The sequence below is a fragment of the Panthera onca genome, chromosome A2 (assembly GCF_046562875.1).
Source record: "Panthera onca isolate mPanOnc1 chromosome A2, mPanOnc1 haplotype 2, whole genome shotgun sequence".
Classification (NCBI taxonomy): Eukaryota; Metazoa; Chordata; class Mammalia; order Carnivora; family Felidae; genus Panthera; species Panthera onca.
The window spans coordinates 114,394,824-114,415,512 of NC_138340.1; the positions used below are offsets into that span (position 1 = coordinate 114,394,824).

The window sequence follows — 20,689 nt, forward strand, 5'->3', positions numbered from 1 at the left end:
CAATTTCATAGTTGCCATATACACTAACATTCTGAATAAAAAGATATATTCATTTTGCTTTCCAACTCTGTGAATACCTAGGTATTAATACACAAAAAGCTTTCTTTTGAAATTCTAATCATTAAATCAATCACTAAACCGAATCCCAAATTCTTAACTCATCACTGACAAAAATATTCAGCCATCCTTTTTGGAATACTACCCCCCCACACAACATCCCTCCCCCCAAATAAAAGAATATTTATGTTGTGGCTTTTTTAAATATAGGAAGTACTCTTGCAGTACAAAAGAAACATGCTGATAACATACTTATGTTATGTACTTATCATAAGTATGTATGTACTTATCATACTTATCATACTTATTGCTGGAAAGCAAATACTATTACAGTTTTAAGCACTATGTTCACTTGAAATAAAATATATCAATGTGTGGTCAAAACCTAAAGCTTTGATAGAAATGTCTCTAATATTCATGTCTATTATTCACCATAATGATGTTAATATGAGACTTTATCATCTGTTACTGTTTTCATTTTAAGGTGTAAGACAAGAATTGTCTGTTTCTATTTGATTTTATTTGAATTTATTTTTTTCTTTTAAATTTTTAAATGTTTATTTTTAAGAGAGAGACAGAGAGACAGAGTGTGAGTGGGGGAGGGGCAGAGAGATAGAGAGATACAGAATCCGAAGCAGGCTCCAGGCTCTGAGCCATCAGCACAGAGCCTGATGTGGAGCTGGAACTCAGAACCACGAGATCATGACCTGAGCCGAAGTCGGTTGCTTAACTGACTGAGCCACCCAGGTGCCCCATGAATGTATTTTTCTTTTATGCAAAAATTAAAGTATTTTCTCATTCTCATTTTAAGTGTATCAAGCACTCAAAATTTTCACTTCTGTAAAACATAAATGTTTCTAGAGCACCCTAAGACTTGTGTCAGTTTGGTACAGATCCTTTTTATAGGGTTCTGTTATGTAAATGTAGTCAAATAAGAGAAACTGATCTAAATGTCTCAAAAAGGTCTAAGCTTAATGTTTTTTTCTGGGGGTGGGGGGTGGGTATAAGTGAATTGCCAAGAAAGCAAATGATAAAAATTTTGACAGACAACTGCCTTTAGTAGCTATTTAATCTAAGTATGGTAATGTGAATATTCAACATTTCTATACTAACCCATATTCCCTAAGTACTATTAGCAATTTTGTTTCACCTGTATTTCTACTTCAGATGCAATGGAATTTAAGGCACTTTAAATATGTTCTACTTTAACCTTGATTTCAAGAAGCCAAAAAAACTTTGTACATAAAAGGTCTCATTTCTGGCCCTGGAATGTTACAACTTGCCATTATTTTTTGAGAAGCAGTGCCAAAATGTACCATGTAATTTGATTAAGCACAAGTTAAAAAAAAATTAATGTTCATGATTGAATCATAGGTTAAAGTGCTCCACTGTTAAAAATATGCTTCTTTCTCAATGAATTTTCCATTTCTGAAAGCGATATTAATGACCTCAAATGCAGCTGTTTACCACAGCTTTTAAACTCACTCGATTCCTGTATACTTTTATAGTTCTACCAGAGTATTCCTTAACTATTCTAAAACCACCAAATCTTGAGCTCTAATTTTAGTTTTCAATATTGATCACACAAGAAACGCTTATTCACTTAATGCTGTTTCTATATCGAATCTGTCTGGAAAGTCACCTCTTTAATGACAGGAGCTTCCTCCAGACAGAACTTGGGTGGCACTCTTCAAGTAACGAAATCTATTTTACCTTGTAAAATTTGGTTTTGGAATCCCATCATTCTTTCCTAAGGAAGGAGTATACCAAAAATTATGTTCTTAACTGTATTACATTGCACATGCTGCCTTTTACAAATGTCACTAGAAGGAGCATGGACTAACCAACACAGGGCTCGCCTACCTTCTCCACACCAAGGGCCATGTTTGCAGGTCACCGTGGGGGTAAGGGAGGTGACAGGTCCCATGAGCTCCTACTGGTTCAGCCCTCAGCTGCTCTCAGTGTCCAGGCACAATTATAATTATAACCCATTTGTGGCTTGTGCATGCATGTGTCTGCTAAGCCTGCTGGGAGCTTAGAAAACAGTGTGAAAAATACAAAGGGAATCGGAGAGCTGAATTTTTACCTGTATGGCCTTAGGCATTGTACTTAACCTCTCAGGGCCTTAGTTAAGGCAGCTGTAAACTGGGTATCACACCCACACCTAGCAGAACTGCAGCCAGGATGAAACAGAATAATTTATCTAAAGCATCTGGCAGAGAACCGGAATACATCAGGCACTCAGTAAGTCCTCTCTGTTCTTTACTGTCATAAAATAATATTTAGATCCTGTCCCAGTTCTCCAAACGCCACCCATCAACCAAGAAAAACCAAGTATTGAGAACTGACTATATATAAGACTTTTGTTAAGAAGGGACTAGAGGGTAAGAGACAGGAAAACATAAGAATGACCCACGGTTTCATGCTCATAATGAGTTAGGGAGTTGAGACATGTATCCCCAGGAAGTAAATTTAAATAAGGTAACATTTCAACTGGGCAGCACAAATCATAAATGTTGCAGGGGATGAAGGAGACTCCAATATCCCAGGGAAGGTTTTACCAAACAGGTAGCACATGGGATGACCTCTGCACGTGTAAGAAGTATGGAGAAAGAGGTGAAATAAACATAAGCATGGAAGTGACTGGGGGTGGATCTGTGGCTGAGTCACAATCTTATGGTCTTTGGGCCTTCTCTAGCCCTTAAAGATGTTTTTTTGTTGTGTGACAGTATTTAAAAATCAGAAGATCTGGCAACACCAGGTCTGCATGTCCTACAGCAACCATGGCTTAGAGCTGAGTTGCCTTCTTCATGCTGGGCGTACCAGTTTATCATGGCTCTGCCCTCACTGGCAAGTCACTTATTCATATTAGCTGTCTGTGGACAGGCAGGTTCCTAAGTTTTGGTCTGGGGTATAGTTGTGAAACAGTAGTGGAAGAGATCACATGGCCTAACTGAGAAATAAAGCTAGAAAGTTGGTTGGAGCCAATTCCTGGAGGGTGTTTGAGCCTTCGAATAAGAAGCCTGGGGCTTGTTTTATAGAAAAGGGGAAGTGAATGGAAATTTTCAAGAGGAGAAGTGACAAGAGATAGAGATTACACTTGCTCTGTCAGGACAGTCAGGACAGTCACACTGGATAAAGGAAGAATAAGGAGAGGGAAGTTTACTTTAAATGCACTGAGTTTGAGTACTCTAAGGCTACTTTAAACGTTTATTTAATTTGAGGGAGAGAGAAGGTGCACACGTGCATAAGAACCCGAGAGGGGCATAGAGAGGGGGATAGAAGATCCGAAGCTGGCTCAGCACTGACAGCAGTGAGCCTGATGTGGGGCTTGAACTCACAAACCATGAGATGGTGACCTGAGCTGAAGTCGAACACACAACCAACTGAACCACCCAGGTGCCCCTATGGCTACTTTAAAGTGAAGATACTGGGTAAAAATATCAAAGACCAGAGCTTGCTAAAGAGGTCTGGAGATTATGGGAGCTACGGTAGGAAAAGAGTGGCTGGGATGACATTAAGTGTCATGTCAGATCCACTGCGAGGGAGTTGTAAGCAGGGGTTTGAGGTGAGCTGGGGTGGATGTTCACATTTGGGCAATGCTAAGAGAATTCAGGAAGGAGGAAGAGAAGAAAGACACAAACAGGAGAACAGGGAGACATAAATGTCATAGAAGCCAAAAAGAAAGGACGAGTGGAAGAGAGCACACTGTGAGTGTCAAAAGTTGCTGGAGGGAGGTTCATCAGCCTGAGCATTCAAAGGTCACTGGATTTGGTGTGTAAATGGTCCCGGTCTGGGACACAGGGAGAGATGCCCCTTGGAAAACAGTAGGGGCATGCCCTTTTAGTCCTTTAGACTGAAAGGAACTAGGGATAGTCAGATAATCAGCCCTCATACCATCTATCACACTGTTTTCCCCCAAAGACTCTTCTCGCAGTTATAGCTCATTGGTTAGTAACAGCAGTTGCTCTCACAAATAAGCCGGGAGGAAAAATTTCTTCATGATCAATCCAAGTATCATTTTATTTAACAATATAGATTAGAACGTGGAAGTACCACGGGTATGGAGCTTTCAATACCAATCTGCCAGCATCTACCAACAAAAATTAATATCTAGTTGCAAGATGCACTCAGTCTAACATAGTCAACTGTCGGAGGTGCTCTGTCTCCTATGATTAACATCACACAATACATTCTTAAAGATACGATCTAGGTTACTAAGTGCTTGTTAACTCAACATTCCAAAACTTCATGAAACAAAGAAAACACTAATTTAAACATTAAATCTTAAATTACAAGTCTGGGGCCTGGTTATTTCAAGCAATAACTCTAATACTGGACTCAGCTTAGGACAAGGTATGATTTTTTATCTCCCAAGCACCAAGAAGAATCTCTATTATCGGCTTTCTTCCCAAACTTGAAATATATCACCATTCTGGATGTTAATTTTTCCACTCTGGAAATCAGAGGAGTAAAATTTTATTTATTTTTTTGTTTCTGCTTAACAAAAACTCTAGAGATACAAGAGAGCAAGAAAGAGAGAGGAGAGAGAGAGAGAGAGCAGGGGAGGGGCAGAGAGAGGGAGACACACAATCTGAAGCAGGCTCCAGGCTCTGAGCTGTCAGCACACCCAAAGCCTAATGCGGAGCTTGAACCCACGAACCATGAGAGCTGACCTGAGCCGAAGTCAGACGCTTCACTGACTGAGCACCCAGGCACCCCCAAAAATATGATCTTTAAGAAATTAAACACAATTAAACATAACTAAGCCTCTTTCTAAACAATCTGGCACAAGATCTTATATAAATTGAAAATGTCTAATATAAGAAAATTTACTTTACTCTAAAATTTCCTTTACGGTTTAGTCCATGTTTAAAAATGTTTCTAAGACAAATATTTCAACCAGTGACTGACAGCTGGGACACCTGTGTGCTCTGGGTTCCAGACCAGCCAGGGGAGCTCTTTTCAGTAACATATGGCTGCTTTCTTTCTCACTCCAGTGAAAGGGAGACTGGTGCATTACGGTCACCAAGAAAGGTTTGGTCACAACTGTTGAGTGAACACCTATGGCTTGGGGTTGAGCACTGTGCTCACTGCTATGAAGAAGGCCCAGTTTTAAGGCCTCAACTTTCACAGGGTTTGGAATTTAATCAGTGACATCATAAAAGGACCACATAAGGCAGCCCACTAGCAGCAGATGAATATCCCATTCATGGGAATGTCTGACCAAACCTCCACCCTCTCTCCCATCATCCCCCCCCCCCCATCCAGCACACGTTTTAGCCCTAGAGAACCCCAAATTGTCTTTGAACCTCACCTATTCCTTAGTGTGCCCCAGGAAGCCAAGGGTAGCATCATTCTATGGGCAATGAGGAAAAGTAGAGAAGATAGCTATTCTGTTTCAACATAATGAAACAGCCACCCTCGACTGACCACATACTGGGGGCTGTACCATGAGCTTTACCCACATGATCTGTGCTCCTCAAATTCTTTCTAGGAGGCAGGTCTTGTACTCTGTTTTGCAGAATGGTGACATCGAGTCTGAGGTAAGTAAGGTGAATAACTACTAAGTTGTTTCAAGTTAGTATCATTACGGGCCTACGTCCCAAGGCAGGCTGATCCCCAGCACAGGATTTCACTGAACTCTGCTCTTCTGAGGCTGTGAATCCAAATGGTCCATACTGGGGGTAAGGGAAATGGATGCACATGAACATCCACTGGACAGATGGACAGATATAGGAACTTGGCCTTTTTATTGGCCTTGAATTGCCAAAAATGCCCCTATAAAGTCATTTTCCATCTATGTGCCAGTATGCTGGAGTTCCTTTATGCCTACCCGAAATTTATTTTGTTTTTATTTTCTAGTGAACACCTGACAAACAGCAAATAGCTATACAGGATCAGCCAATTTCCTTTTCTAAAGGCAGAACTGACAATCACACGGGAGAATTAAGATAGTCCACAAACTCCTAATGCTCTTAAGATGTTTTAATGGCCATTTACACATAATTCTATTTTAGAAGGTTGAAATGTAAAGGCAGAAACTGAAACAATGTTTTAAAATGGTCAAACCATAGGGGCACCTGGGTGGCTCAGTCGGTTAAATGCTGACTTAGGCTCAGGTCATGATCTCACGGTTTGTGGGTTCAAGCCCTCCGTCAGGCTCTGTGCTGACAGCTCAGAGCCTGGAGCCTGCTTGGGATTCTGTGTCTCCCTCCCTCCTGCCCTTCCCCCATTCACACTCTGTCTCTCTCTCTTTCTCTCAAAAATAAAATAAACATTAAAAAAAATTTTTTTAAAGGTCAAACCATAAAACTCTTCCTTTCTTTCTAGATGAACTTTTCCATATTAAACATGACAAATACTGAGAATCATTAGTCACATTTTATTTTGTCCTTTCTTTCTTAAAAGAAAAGAACTGACTTCCACATCAAAGTCTTGGCTGTTCCTCACCTCCGTGACCACCTCTGCCTATCCCTCCAACATCTGGGTAAATAAGCCATTAAACATGTACTAACTGCCACTGGTTAAGATATTTTTGTCTTTCAGCTAAAGGCACTCATATAAATTCCTTTGTCTAAAATGGTTCTAATAAGTTAGTTTTGTTTAGAAGTAAATATACTACTCACACATCTAAGAACACCCTTAGGCCTTTCTCACAGCATTGGAATCACAAGATTCATGGTGATTTGACCCACATCGAGCAGTTATGTTACAGGCACATAAGAGTTCTGAAATATCACCAAGAATATAGTAATACATACTATAAGCTATCTTTAGGAGAAGAAATTTAATGTGTGCTATTGTTAAACTTCATTGAAACCATAATATGTGAAATATTTTTTAATATATGTTTCATATGCTTTGTGAAAAATATTTCTAACAACTTGTAGGGAGAATTTTGGTGTGAAAGATGTAGAGTTCTCAAACATGAATGCAGTGGCTCAAATCAGATACGAGAAAGGTACTTACTATTAAGTACTCTTTGCACGTTAATAATACATGAGATCACTGTCAATAGTCAGTGTTGAGAAGACTACAAGAGCAAATCCAAACTATTTTATAGGCTTTAAAAAATGATCACACAGTGCTTTAAATCACAATACATTTATATTCCTTTGAAGAGAAGAAATATATAATCATGGGTGCACCTGGGTGGCTCAGTCAGTTAAGCATCCAACTCTTGATTTTGGTTCAGGTGCTGATCACACGGTTCTGAGATCAAGTCCCCCATGGAGCTCTGTGCTGACAGCACGGAGCCTGATTGGGATTCTCTGTTTCTCCCTCTACCCCTACACCCTGCTCATGCATGCACTCTCTTTCTCTCTCTCTCTCAAAATAAATAAACTTTAAGAAAAATATATATATAATCATGGCCTGGGATCTAAAGTATCAAAACAAACATAAGCTTCCATTTATTTATTTATTATTAAAACAATTTTTTTTAATGTTTATTTATTTTTGAGAAAGAGGCATACACAGAATGCAAGCAGGGGAGGGGCAGAGAGAGAGGGAGACACAGAATCCAAAGCAGGCTCCAGGCTCTGAGCTGTCAGCACAGAGCCCAATGCGGGGCTCGAATCCACGAACTGTGAGATCATGACCCAAGCCAAAGTCGGACGTTCAACCAAATGAGCCACCCAGGCACCCTCATAAGCTACCCCTTATAAAAATTACATACCACTTTTCATCTGTTTAGGAATCAAACTTTGATTTTTCTTGGCCATATTGCTCCCCAGATATTTTAAAACCAAACAACATATTCCCAGCTTCACCTGCAGCTAGATATGGCTATGACTAAGATAAAAGCAGAAGCCGTGCATGATGGACACGTGTGTTCTTGACCTGCTCCATCCTGCTATCTGGACTGGGATGCTAGCATCCGTCTTGATTTCAGAACATAAAGGCCAGACTCCAGGGACACTGGAGCAAAGAGCTGGAAGGAGTCTCAGTCCTGGCTGATTTCAGAGTGGCCTCACGAGTTCTACCAGCTCTATACTGCACTTATTTTTATTTTCACATGAGAGAGAAGTATCCTTCCACCTTAAGTTACCATCAGTTTTTCTGTTACATACAGCCTTCCTAATAACAAATAATAAATTAACAAATCATATATACACAAAGAACATTTTCAGGAACTCAAACACATGATAAGCAGTGCTTCTCACGTTTCTCTATTATCAAAGCAGGAAAAGCACATTTAAGGAGAGATAAGTATTGTGAATTTATCCTGACCTCACTACTGTGGATTTCTAGAATATGCTGATGAAGAACACATTTGCCTTGCATGTTTTTCCCCCCAAAAGAACAAACACACTCCCTAGGAGACTATAATAGAGCAAATCGTCATAACAATTCTGAGATGTGTGCTAGCATTATGCCAGTCAGCACTGGCAGAACTTGAGCTAACTAAAGTATTTTTATGGAAGTCAACACAGTGGTAAACAAAATGGCTTGCAATGCCTTTAAATTCAGATCAAATTGCAACAAGACACAAGAGGGTGTATTTTCTATGTCCAACTCTAGAGAAGAGATCCAAAATTAGCGCGAAAAAATCTTCATCATGTTTCTTATTTTTTCTTGACAAAACACGTTACACTATATTGACGGTATCTATATCGATATCAAGCAAGACAAGAAAATTTAGGGGCAAAAATTTAACTCGCTTTAAGTACTAAGCAAATCTCTCTTTATAACAAGTATATTTAAGGCACATTGAAAGGCACGTAATCACTGAAGGAATAGACCAGGTGCTTTAATATTAGAACTGCTACCTATCATGAGTCCTGATACATGTAGCCCTTGCACCAAAAACGACATTCACTTAAGGCTGAGAACTTAAGTAGAGATACCCAGCCAAGTATGCAATAGGCAATTTTAACTTATACTTTTCATCTTCACTCTAAGTGAAACTCATTTACAGGATTAAAGGATTTAAAAGATTCATAAAGTATCCTGTATGAAGACAACAGACAAGAACAGTTAAGTCTGAAGCAGAAAAAGATACAGAATTGCTCTAAAAATAATTTTCTATCACTATTCAGATTACAATAAGATATTTTGGGGATTACAAGATATTTTAGTTTTCTACATTTTCTGTTCACTCATATTTAACCATTCCCTCTAATTTCATATTTATTGAAAGATTTGGGGGAAGGCCTGCCAGCCAAGAAGCAGCGTTATGTGTAAGGCAAAAAGCTGCAAACAGAATGAAAAGAATGGTTTCAATTGTAGAGCAAGAAAGCCCCAAGGGCAGAAAATGAGGATAATGGGAAATGGGAGGGGAAGGTTATAATGAGAAAGACTGCAAAGAGAAATGAGAAAAAGCTCAATTATAGGTATGTTAAAGGCAAAAATTCTCCTGCTCAAAGAATATCCCTTTCAGACATGTGGTTGTCAATTACAGCAATTCTGTGGCACTGCACCCTTTCAATAAAGCAATAATTCGATTGAAACATGCTGTGAGATTAACATGCGGTGATTATAATCAACAAATTGCCATTCACTAACATTTCTCCCTCACACTTAGGAGACTACCTCAAGTACACACTCTTCTACAGAAAAACACTTAGAATTTTTTTTTTTCTGATAGAATGCTAGTTTTACTTGAGGAAGATGGCATAGCATTTTATGATTAGTTTTTTAATGTTTATTTATCTTGAGAGAGAGCAGGGGAGGGGTAAGAAAGAAGGGAGAAGGGGAGAGGGGGAGAGGGAGAGAGAGACAGAGAGAAAATTCCAAGCAGGCTCCATGCTGCCAGGGCAGAGCCTGACGTGGGGCACAACCTCACAACTGTGAGATCATGACCTGAGCAGAAATCAACAGTTAGTCGCTTAACCATCAGAGCCACCTAGGCGCGCCGGCACAGCATTTCAAATAACACAAGGACATCGTATGATCTCACTTCAAATCTTTCAAATGTCTGGGGAGGTGACACACAAGATCTCTGAGAGAGAGAGAGAGAGAGAGAGAGAGAGAGAACGAGAGAGAGCGAGAGAGACACGGAGAAAGAGAAAAGAGGTTTTTTCATCCTTTGACATTGACTTAGACTCCAGTAACTTCAGTTGGTGATGTTACGGTAAAACTATGGCCTTGCTAAAATTACTAGATTGCCAATTCTATTGACACGGTATATTTTATCTTCATGAATTTTAGAATCTGTTGCTCCTTCCAATTTGCTACTCCAAACATGCCTGTGTTATACCACACATTTAAACAAGTATCTGGAAATGCAGGGGGACACCAACAAAATCGTAAGTGTCTGCAGTGCAGTATTAAATATACCCAAAGACCCATAACTAAGAAAATATGTTAATTTTACAAACTTGGGAGATTTGGGAAAAGCATCACTTTTTTAAAGGAATAGAAATCCATTTTCTTTTTAAAACAACAAAAAGGAAACAACAAAATATAAGAACAAAAATCAGTACCGAACTAACTGAAAATCTGTACTATAGAGATTCTTACTAGGTATATATTAGGGAGACAATATGAGAACTAAACAAGCTGTTACCTTTCTCAAATTTATTTTTATGAGAGAAAATTCAAGTTATACTGAGGATCTGTGTTTCAAAAGCAACCTGCATCCTGTATCAAAGAGACTCGATAGATTTAAGACAGTATTTTCTTCCTGTAATAATAAAGCTGAAGACTCTCAGGGCTTCATTGATTCTACATGAACTTTGTGTCTTATCAGACAGGGCCTTTTATATAATTTATATTTCAAAATAGATTGTAATTTTATATATTCAGATTCTTTGAAAACTGACAATTCATGTACCAGAGTATTTTATTATTTGTAATAATTTATCCTCCAGCCATTCTAGGAAATTAGAAATTTACTCAACAGTAAAGAAATACCTAAGGTTCCTAACGGTGTCATCAAATTGGGCATCTGAGGTGAAGGGAAAGCAAATAAAATGTAAATAAGGAAAATAAAGCAAATAAAACGTGCAGCAGTGAATGAAAGAGAAAGCCCATTCATTTCTACATCCCTCACACTGGGTGCAGTTTACACAGAAAACCCCTCATGGTTCACAGTTTGAGAACATCACCACCAGGACTGACTTTACAGAAACAGCAGTCCCATGTGAATTTCATTTAGAATTCGTGTGAAGGAAACTCTGAAAGACCCTCTGCTTCACCTCCAGGCTCTAGGATAAGAACTTCACTCAAACCATCAGAAAGTGGTGATATTTTCCTTATAAGTATTCAAAGAAGAAAATCTAGAAGCTTGTTGAGATGTCCAGGTTTTTCAACATCCTTAGAGTCAAGAGGCTTAAGACTTAACGTCTCAGGTAATTCTTGCTCCATATGTATTTCATTTTCCCTTTCTTATCTTCAGATCCTCTTGAAATTAATTTTCCATAGCCTACAATATTTTAGTTTGCTTCTAGTGTGCTCTAGACTATAGCTGAACACAAAATATGGGAAGAGGTTGTGTGGATTCAACATGAAAATGATGCAAATTAAAAAAATGCGTTCCAGTGATCTGTTCACATTCTAAATATGAATTGTACGCCTGGAAAGTATGCTGTACTCCTACTTATATCTTCATCCATTACACACCTTCCTTTGCCCATTGGTTATGCAGTAATGAAACGTTCACATTTCCATTATTAATCAGTGTATGTTAATGACCTTATGCTTCAGCTCTGTCTCACTTCATTTCACCTTGCTTCATTACCAACAAGAGTATTAATTAACCCACGATCTACTGGCAGCGTAAAAGCATCAATTCCCTTGTTATCATACATAATATCACATGTTTAAAGGTGGTGTGAATAGATTAGATCAGATGGTGAGTACCTCAAATGAAATCCACGGTCAAAATATGATTTTTAATCACTTCTCATGTAAATGTTCTGACATAGCATCAGCTAGTATTAGGGTCTCTTCCTTCCCTTCTTTTGTAACCTTCTTGAAGCCCTTAGCTCACCCAGTGGCCATCCTGCTCACAGCTGGAAACCAAGAAGCAGGTCTTTGTGCGGAGATTAGAGCACTCTTAAGTAGCTACTGAAGCACCTGATTTGGGGTTTATAGCTAGAGTTGAATGGTTATGTTTTTACTTCCATTATGCCTTTTATCCATGACTCTATTCACTAGAAAAAAAATGATCTCTGGAATAAAGCTAGGGATACACCTGGGTTCATTTCCAGATTCAAATGATCATTCTATCTCTGTAGCAGCTTAGTTAACTTCTTCTACCTTAGCTTCTATGGCCATGAGATGGGGATAATTATCCTGTAAAAAGATCCATCTGCAGGGCACCTGAGTGGTTCAGTTGGTTGAGCATCCAACTCTTGATTTCAGCTCAGGTCATGATCCCCAGGTCATGAGATTGAGCCCCACATCGGGCTCCACACTGAGCATGGAGTCTGCTTAAGATTTTCTCTCTCACTCTTTCTCTTTCTCTCTCTCTCTCTCCCCCCACCCTCTTCCCTCCCTCCTCTACTTGTGCATGCTCGCTCTTTCTCAAATAAAAAATAAAAAGTTTATGAATAAATAAAATAATCCATCTGATGGAGAGGATGTTTGGATAAATGGAGGGCTATCTTGAGTAATTTCCAAATCCTGGCTCCCGAATCTGGAAGGGACCTCAAACATCACGTGGCCTAAGTCCTCTGCTTTTGTTAATGAGGCACCTGAGAAGAAAACTTCTACATAATTCTCATTATCTCATTATTTGTCAACATTAATTTACAAAGTTTCCCAATGCTTCAATTATGGTCTCCGTAATAATTCTGCGTATTAGTAACAGGGAGGGAAGTTAAGGGAATTGCCCCCAAACCAGACCAAAACAAAACCCACAGTACAGAGTATACAGCAGAGCAGAAACTATATTTTCCCATGAACACTTTTACCTCCAGCTTTGTCTCAACAGCACTTTGGGGATTTTCATGGTAACTGTGGATAGCTATCTCAAGCCTTGGCTTTATCTGGCAAAGTAAGCCTTCACTGAGCAGCGATGCTCAGCATCTCAGGCATACCCACGGGGGCTGGAGTTGGTGCTAATGAGTTTATTCTGCTGTTGACTTTTTTATTAAAGCATGTATGCAAACAAAATTAACCTCATATTTAAATGTGGCAGTTTCATAAAGCTGAAAAAGACCTCAAATGGCAACCTATCTAGTTATATGTCTATGAGAAAGTTATTTTCACAGGTGAAGATGTTAAAAGATGGTATCAAACATTTCCGTGGATGCAGATTCTACGGCTTCTAGTTCCAGCTACTACCATCTGGGGACACCTATACCTATTTCAAATTTCTTTCTTTCTTTCTTTTTTAATCTTTATTTTTGAGAGCTAGAGACAGAGCATGAGCAGGGGAGGGGCAGAGAGAGAGAGGGAGACAGAGAATCGGAAGCAGGCTCCAGGCTCCGAGCTTTCGGCACACAGCCTGATGTGGGGTTCAAACCCATGGACCGTGAGATCATGACCTGAGCCGAAGTCAGTCACCCAACTGGCTGAGCCACCCAGGTACCCCATCTTCTTCTTTTTTTTTTTTTAATTTTTTTCTTTTTAACGTTTGTTTATTTTTGAGACAGAGAGAGACAGAGCATGAACGGGGAAGGGGCAGAGAGAGAGGGAGACACAGAATCGGAAGCAGGCTCCAGGCTCTGGGGCTCGAACTCACGGACCGCGAGATCATGACCTGAGCTGAAGTCGGATGCTTAACCGACTGAGCCACCCAGGCGCCCCCATCTTCTTCTTTTTTATTAATGTTTATTTTTGAGACAACAAGAGAGCTCGTGCACGCACCGTTGGGGAGGGGAAGGGAGACAGGGAGACAAAGGATCCAAAGAGGGCTCTGCATTGACAGCCTGACAGCACCAAGCCAGATGTGTGGCTCGAACTCAGGAACCGTGAGATCATGACCCGAGCCAAGAGTCAGACCCTCAACAGACTGAGCCACCCAGGCACCCCTCAAATGTCTTCCTTTCTCCTTTTTCTTCAATTAAGTCTATGTCCTTTGGTTCTGAACTTTGTTGAAAATAACCAATCGTTTCATGTTAATTCTCTAAAATACTTTAAATACATCAAAATTTCCTCTAGCTTATTTTTAAAGACATGCGGATATAGTGATCCTAAAATAGTGCCTGTAATGATACTGGTTAACATTTAATATCCACCATTTTCCTATTTGCTTTTTTGTCTGAATCCTCCCACTGGAATATAAACCCCATGAAGGTAAGGAGTTTGTTTACAACTGCATCCCCCACATCTAGGACATAAAGAAGTTAAAGATATTTGCAAAATGAAGGAATTAATTATTCCTAAGGTATTCATTCATGGGCATACAGAAATTGAGTAATTAAAAATGCACGGTTATATTTTATCACAGAATTAGTGTATAAAGTTAAAAGTAAATTATGGGGATGGCTAGTATAAAAGATAGGATGTAGTGTATTTCACCACTGGGGCAAAACTGCCACTTTTCCTTGGCAACAGACTATTTCTGAATATCCCAAGATGGCTTGGTAATAAAATTCTATAAATGGATTTTACTAGTAGGTGATAAATCAAAGCCATTCTTTGGAAATGTTATAGTATATAAATTCTCAAAGGAACTTAAAAAGTTTCCCACTGAGCAAGGTTATACACAAACACACATAAATCACCACCAGGTATGGCCACTGAGCATGGGTTCCAAGCTTCCTCCCCCATCAACATTCTAACTGCTTTGAGTCCAAAGACAGGCAGCAATAATAGAATATGAAGGTAGACTAAATAGCTAACATCCTTGTACAATGGGTAAGTGATAGTGATTTCAGCGTAAAGTGACCACAAGCTTCCGGAACTGTCTGCATGAATTCTAGGGTCTCTCCTCCAGATCTGGAATTCTATGGTTCTGCGACATTTGGAAAGATGTTGATTAGATCCTTTTGAGTGAAGGTGTTTTAGTGATGAAAGATATCTCAAAGATCATCTTTTGTATGGTTTGCTCAAGGTCTCAGGAGCCCAGATCTGGGGGGGGACTCCAGACTTCAGAATCTCAGTTTAGTACCCTTTCTACTCTGCCATGTGCAGAGTTTTCCTCCTTCCTAAAAACACTATTTCTTGCAGAAGTAAGCATCTTGGCTGTGAGACATAAGGGCCACCCAGGGATTTTTATGGTGTGACAGAATCCTGCCAAAAATCCAAGTGGGTTTGGTTCACTCTATCATCACCTCCTCATTCCAAACACTGAGAAGTCGAATAAACAGCTGTGTGTCCAGGACCTCCGTCTCCCCCGATTTTTTTCCTTTTTTAAAAACATCATTTCAGTGGATGGACCAATCGGGTAGGTTTGTAAATTGTGAAATTCTTAGGCTGCAGAGGCTCAGGGACAGGGACCAGTGGACATGAGGCTGACCAGTGGACATAAAGCCCCGAAGAGGGGTTGGAGAGTAGAGGGGAAGTGGAGGAGAGGGGAAATGATGCCCCTCACTCCGAGGCAAATATATATTTGAAACTATTAGAAACTTGGAATAAATCTTAAAAAGCTGCTGGGGGTGGGGTGGTAATGAGACAAGGTCAATGTTCTATTTCCGTGGCTCTCCTATCTGGCTGCATATCAGCATCACTTGGGGAGCTTTTAAAGCCAGTAAAGCTTAGGTCCCATCTCAGGCCTACTGAATCAGAATCGCTGGGGTGGGACCCAGGTGTACCACCATCTAAGAATTTTCTATGCCTAGTCTCAACAAATTTTAGTTCTGCAAAAGCTATGCTTCACAGTTAATACTGTCTTCTTCTTCCCAGAGGCAGCCTGGCACAGAAGTAACAAAAATCTTTCCAGAAATCCTAAAAGGTAAGGGAATCAAGGAAGAAGTTCACCTAAATTATCTTCTCTCTTTCCAATGACCGGGAGAAAGGCATTCTTAATTTTTCTTCCCAAGAAATGTGCATCAAGTGCTTATGACAGGCTTGGTGCTAGCCAGGAAGAAGATTAAAAGAGTTAATAAAAAATGAAGTGCCTGTCCTAGCTTTCCTGAAGGTTCTACCAGTGCATTGCCCTAAAAAAAGCCATTAAGCTGGCAATGCAGATTAACTTCTGGACTCTATTGATGGAGTGAGACACCCCTAAATATAAGCCAGGTACTTTCATTGTTGCCTCACTACAAAGATAAGGGACTCAGTTCCTCAATGATGTGCTCAACCTCCTAGGTGCTGCTGAAAGCATAGCACCAACACTGAGGCAAAAGTAGGCATTTGCACACCGAGTATGCGACCACAGACTATGTGAGTTACTTGTCAAGTAACCAAACCAGCCACACTCTGAAGAAAGCAGGTCAAGCCTAAAAGGATTGAGCTGGTCCCAACCATCCTATTCTCTGTTCGCTTTTCTTAAAAACCTGTAACCTTGAGTGCGTTTGCTTCAAAAGGACGCATAAAGAATAAGGAAATGGAAAAAAAAGAGGGGAGCAAATAATGTATTTCCCCTTGTGTTCTCCCTGAGGTAGATTTGTCATAATGCAGATTCAGAAAGAAAAATCAATAAGAAGGTTTTTCTTGATGTAATCCATCCAATACATAATTTCCCCCCTACTTTGAACCAGAAGTCATTATTCCCAACAGTAGCATCCCTAAACAAAACATATTGTATCCTTTCCAGGGAGGGCAAAGACTTAACTAGGAGCAGGAACCCTGTAGACCTTACAGACCAGGGCTGGCTGGGGGGTGGAGGGGGTGGGAGGACTCGCTCTTCTATCCCTCCAGCCTCTACTCACAATTCCTTGTTTTTCTTTCTCCTTGCCCGCTTTGTAATTGTCCTGGGCTGAGAATGCTCAGTGATGTCTACCCTCTGGGAAGATGAAAGACAGAGCTGCTTGATTTTTCCCTGTCATTCCAAATGTTTAAGTCAGAACCTGAACCTTGACAGAAAAGGTAATCTTTGAAAGCTGCTTCTGTCACTTTCCATGTTCAGAAATAGATATCCAGTGGCCGGTTTTTCCATCTGAAACAATGAAGAATCATTCATTCATTCATTCATTCATTCTTCATTCTACAGCTAATCGTGCAAAGAGCCCTTATGCCTAGTTCTATAAGGGAGGAAAGGCACACATAGAGGGGATTATGAGAAAACACACATGTTATGCGTTGTGTGGAACTAACCATTTAGGGAAATCATTAGTAGGCTGCTTTTAAAAAAGCATCTCTGACATTATTTTTGCTTTTAAAACTCAGTTTGACTTCATTCATACGGTGATAGAACACTATATATTGTTTTCTATTCTGGACTCAGGTAACAACAGGAATACATTAGGTCAACAGCTCTGCCATTCTCTTTCCTATTCCGTTCAATTAAGTCAACGTTTTTCCACTTGCACGTTAACATCAATTAGTAATCACTTCAACTGCTCCTCTGTGAGTGCAGAAGGTCTTTTATTGGGCCTTGCACTTACATTTTCACAACCAAGTAACTTTTGTGGCAGAGGGAGGGGAAATTACATCTCTTGCACCATTATTTTCCCCAACCTCTGGTGGGTACAGGAATGTAAGAACCCAGAACAGACTCATCCCAGTCTCCAGGAGCACTTACGTCCTCCCACATGCCCTTTCCTCCTCATTGCCATCGAGGCCATGTGGACGACCACCATATGGCCCCAGCTGGCCCCATATGGCTCCCTCTCTCTAAAAGGGGTGCTCAAGAACATAAAAACGCTGCTGTATACTTTTATTGCAGCCCCTTCTCATTTTCCTCCATCTGTCTTCCATATGTTTATACGATGCTATTAGGCTCTTGCACACATAGGCCTTTTATAATAAGGGTTGCCAGCCTGGCCAAAATAACTAAAATTCACCTCTGTTGGTAACAAGAGGCCTCGGTTACTTTAAATATGAGATTCATCTAGTATTCAAACTAGAACAAACTAACAACCACTATTCCTCAATTTGCCCACGAAATATATTTTATTTATATATATATATGATACTTTTTCATTTTAGCAACAAAAACCACATGATGGCTTTTCTGTTGTATTTTCTCCAAGTGCTGTATGTGAAGTTTTGAAGAACCACATGGGACTTCACTTAGGCCTCCCTATTACACACCCATCAATCTCATAGGTTTGACTTTTCATTTTCATAAAGTTCTCCTTGAATTGGAGGAAAAGTTGCTACTATGCTTTCTTCAAGTGTCACTACAACAATCTGAAGTCTCATGCATCCTCTGAAAACTCTGAGGAAATGAGTAAAAATGAGGAGAGGCTGACCTTGACAGGTGTCTTCTTGCCTGGCTTAGGACAAGCCACTGAGCTCTGGTCCTCTTTGCTTTGCTTTGCTTTGCTTTGCTGAGCACACGGCTAAAGTGACACATTTGACCCCAGTGTTGGTATAACAGTCACTAGACACCACGCACAACATCATTTCCAGCAGTGGCCAACTCCTAGCATTAGTAATCAGAGTGATTTCTCATTCCCAGTGTTAAACAGTGGGAACTTGTTAGTTGCCACCTAGGCCATCTTTCTCAAACACCCAATGGGGATTAGAAAGAAAGAAAAAGGAAATCAAATTAGGACTAACACTGGCTGTAATAATTTTTACACTTATCGGGGAGCCTGGGTGGCTCAGTCAGTTAAGCGTCCCACTTCGGCTCAGGTCATGATCTCGCGATCCGTGGGTTCAAGCCCCGCGTCGGGCTCTGTGCTGACAGCTCAGAGTCTGAAGCCTGCTTGGGATTCTGTGTCTCCCTCTCTCTCTGCCCCTCCCCTGCCTGCACTCTGTCTCACTCTCTCAAAAATAAATAAACTAAAAAAAATTTGTAAATAATTTTTACACTTACTAATATAACCTAGACACAAATTCTCACATTATAGAGAACTGTGGGTACTATTAAAAAGAAGCAAGCATTCAATCTCCCCAAATATGTATCCACATTGAAAGGTGTCCTTTTGCAGATTATTTCCTATAACCTAGTCCAAACCACCTGTGTAAACCAGTATGGTAATCAGTACATGGAAAATTATGCCCAGTTCCACGATGATTGTATCTGCTATATATAGAACATGGGAATAGTGATCAAATGCACAAAATATCAATCAATAGACATGCAAAAACAAATGCCAGCAAATGCCATGAGAATGTTTCTCTTTCAGCCTGTGTAGAAATGACAACTAGTGATCCCCCCACCCCCTGCCAAACATATGCAAAATAAAGTGTCTATTTGAATACTGAGATCAAAGTGTAACATTACTGTAGGATAGGAGATTAGGTCATTTTCCTTTTCTTGTTTTTAACTCACTTACACATTTCACACAACTTTGTTTCTTGTAATGTCCTTCACAATGCAATTTAGAGCCAGACATCAGGTTCGGACAAAAGGAGAAGAGAAAAAAAAAAAAAACAAAACAAAACTACTGGGACCTAAGGAAACTTGCTCCCACCTACGCTGTCATTTCACAATCTTTCCTACAAGGGAAAAACCTAAGGTGTTACCCTGCAGGAATTCAACCTACAAACACTTTTTATTGATGCAGTCAGTATACTGTACACTGTGCGTATCACAAGTGCTGTGATAACAGCAAAAAGTGCATTTTAGTCAGGAGATCAAGTTATAGACAGAGGCCTATTCATCGGAATAATGTTCCATGCTGGAACAATTTACAAATTCGTTAAGAGAATTTTGGTTAAAAGAAGTACGTACTTGCCCTTTGGTGATAAAGGAAGCATGGTTAGGTTATTTTGTAAATGCAGTGATAGTGTTTCCCAAAATGCAAGGGTGACAAAGCTAAATGGGTATTTTGCTCCCAGATTAAAGAGAAAGGACAAGAAGTCTGATCAATAAGCCTTCAGTGAATTATAGTTTCTGGTCTGCCAAGCTATGAGGATGGTATTCTGCACAGCAGGGCTTGCTCTGAGCAGTTTGTAAATCACCTGGAAAAAGGCAGAAGTTGCTGCGAGGCTTATAGTTGCTGAGTAGTTGCATTAATTGTTGACGTTTCTGCAGGGAGGCTGCTCCCCTCAGCTCAGCACTTCCCACAGGCCAGGTGAATGCTTGTCGCTTGTATTTCTTCCCAAGGAACACTGGCTATTAAGATGCTGGCCTCTTGCCAACTGCCTTTAGGTGAGATTCGGTAAAAATTGCCAAAGACACAAGAACATCTGCCTTCTTACCGTTTTCTTTGTACAGCGACTTCCCAGGCAGCTGCTTGGATCTACATGTGTCCATTTACTGGATTGAAACAAAACAGCACGAGGCCAAGGGGGGAGGCGCACAAAGCATATGTTGTTTCTGCCCATGCTGATTTAGGCTACAGTGGGAGCCTTGCCCCTAAGGATATTGACAAGGGCAGCCGCAGCTGTGAGTCTGGAAGCTGGAGACACCCCCCCCCCCCCTTACCTGTTTCTTTGTCCTGGACTTCTTCCAGGTGCAAGTCATTCAAAAGGTGCTCCAAAATCTTCTCGGGGGTCCCGGACACGACCACGTATCTGTCAGAGAGCAGAGAGTCCACGGAGTCATCCTCGGTGGAAGACTGCGAGCGGCTGCTCCATTCATCGTCCTCATCCTCCTCGTCAATGTATTTGAAATAAGGCACATCGAAGGTAGGCAAGGGCAGCTCTCGGTCTGAGAGCGCTGCGGATTCCTTCCTCTCTAGATGAGGGTCAAAGACCCTCAGCCGGGAGCTGCCCATTGTGAACGACTACTAACAAA

At 40.4% G+C, this 20,689-nt stretch overlaps 1 protein-coding gene and 1 long non-coding RNA gene across 4 annotated transcripts in view; one reads left to right on the top strand and one right to left on the bottom strand.

The window, feature by feature from the left end:
* RAPGEF5 (Rap guanine nucleotide exchange factor 5) overlaps nucleotides 1-20,689 on the bottom strand; it is a 223,463-nt gene that overhangs the window by 49,965 nt on the left and 152,809 nt on the right. For all 3 annotated transcript variants that reach the window (XM_078441420.2, XM_060632685.3, XM_060632686.3), the window contains one exon: nucleotides 20,378-20,466. In XM_078441420.2, coding sequence (XP_078297546.1) covers nucleotides 20,378-20,466 — 89 coding nt within the window. The remainder of the gene's footprint in view (nucleotides 1-20,377; nucleotides 20,467-20,689) is intronic.
* On the top strand, nucleotides 5,203-20,489 carry LOC132679264 (uncharacterized). The gene is made up of 4 exons (XR_013553355.2): nucleotides 5,203-5,603; nucleotides 6,469-6,547; nucleotides 11,208-11,354; nucleotides 20,406-20,489. It is a non-coding gene; the product is annotated as an uncharacterized LOC132679264 (long non-coding RNA).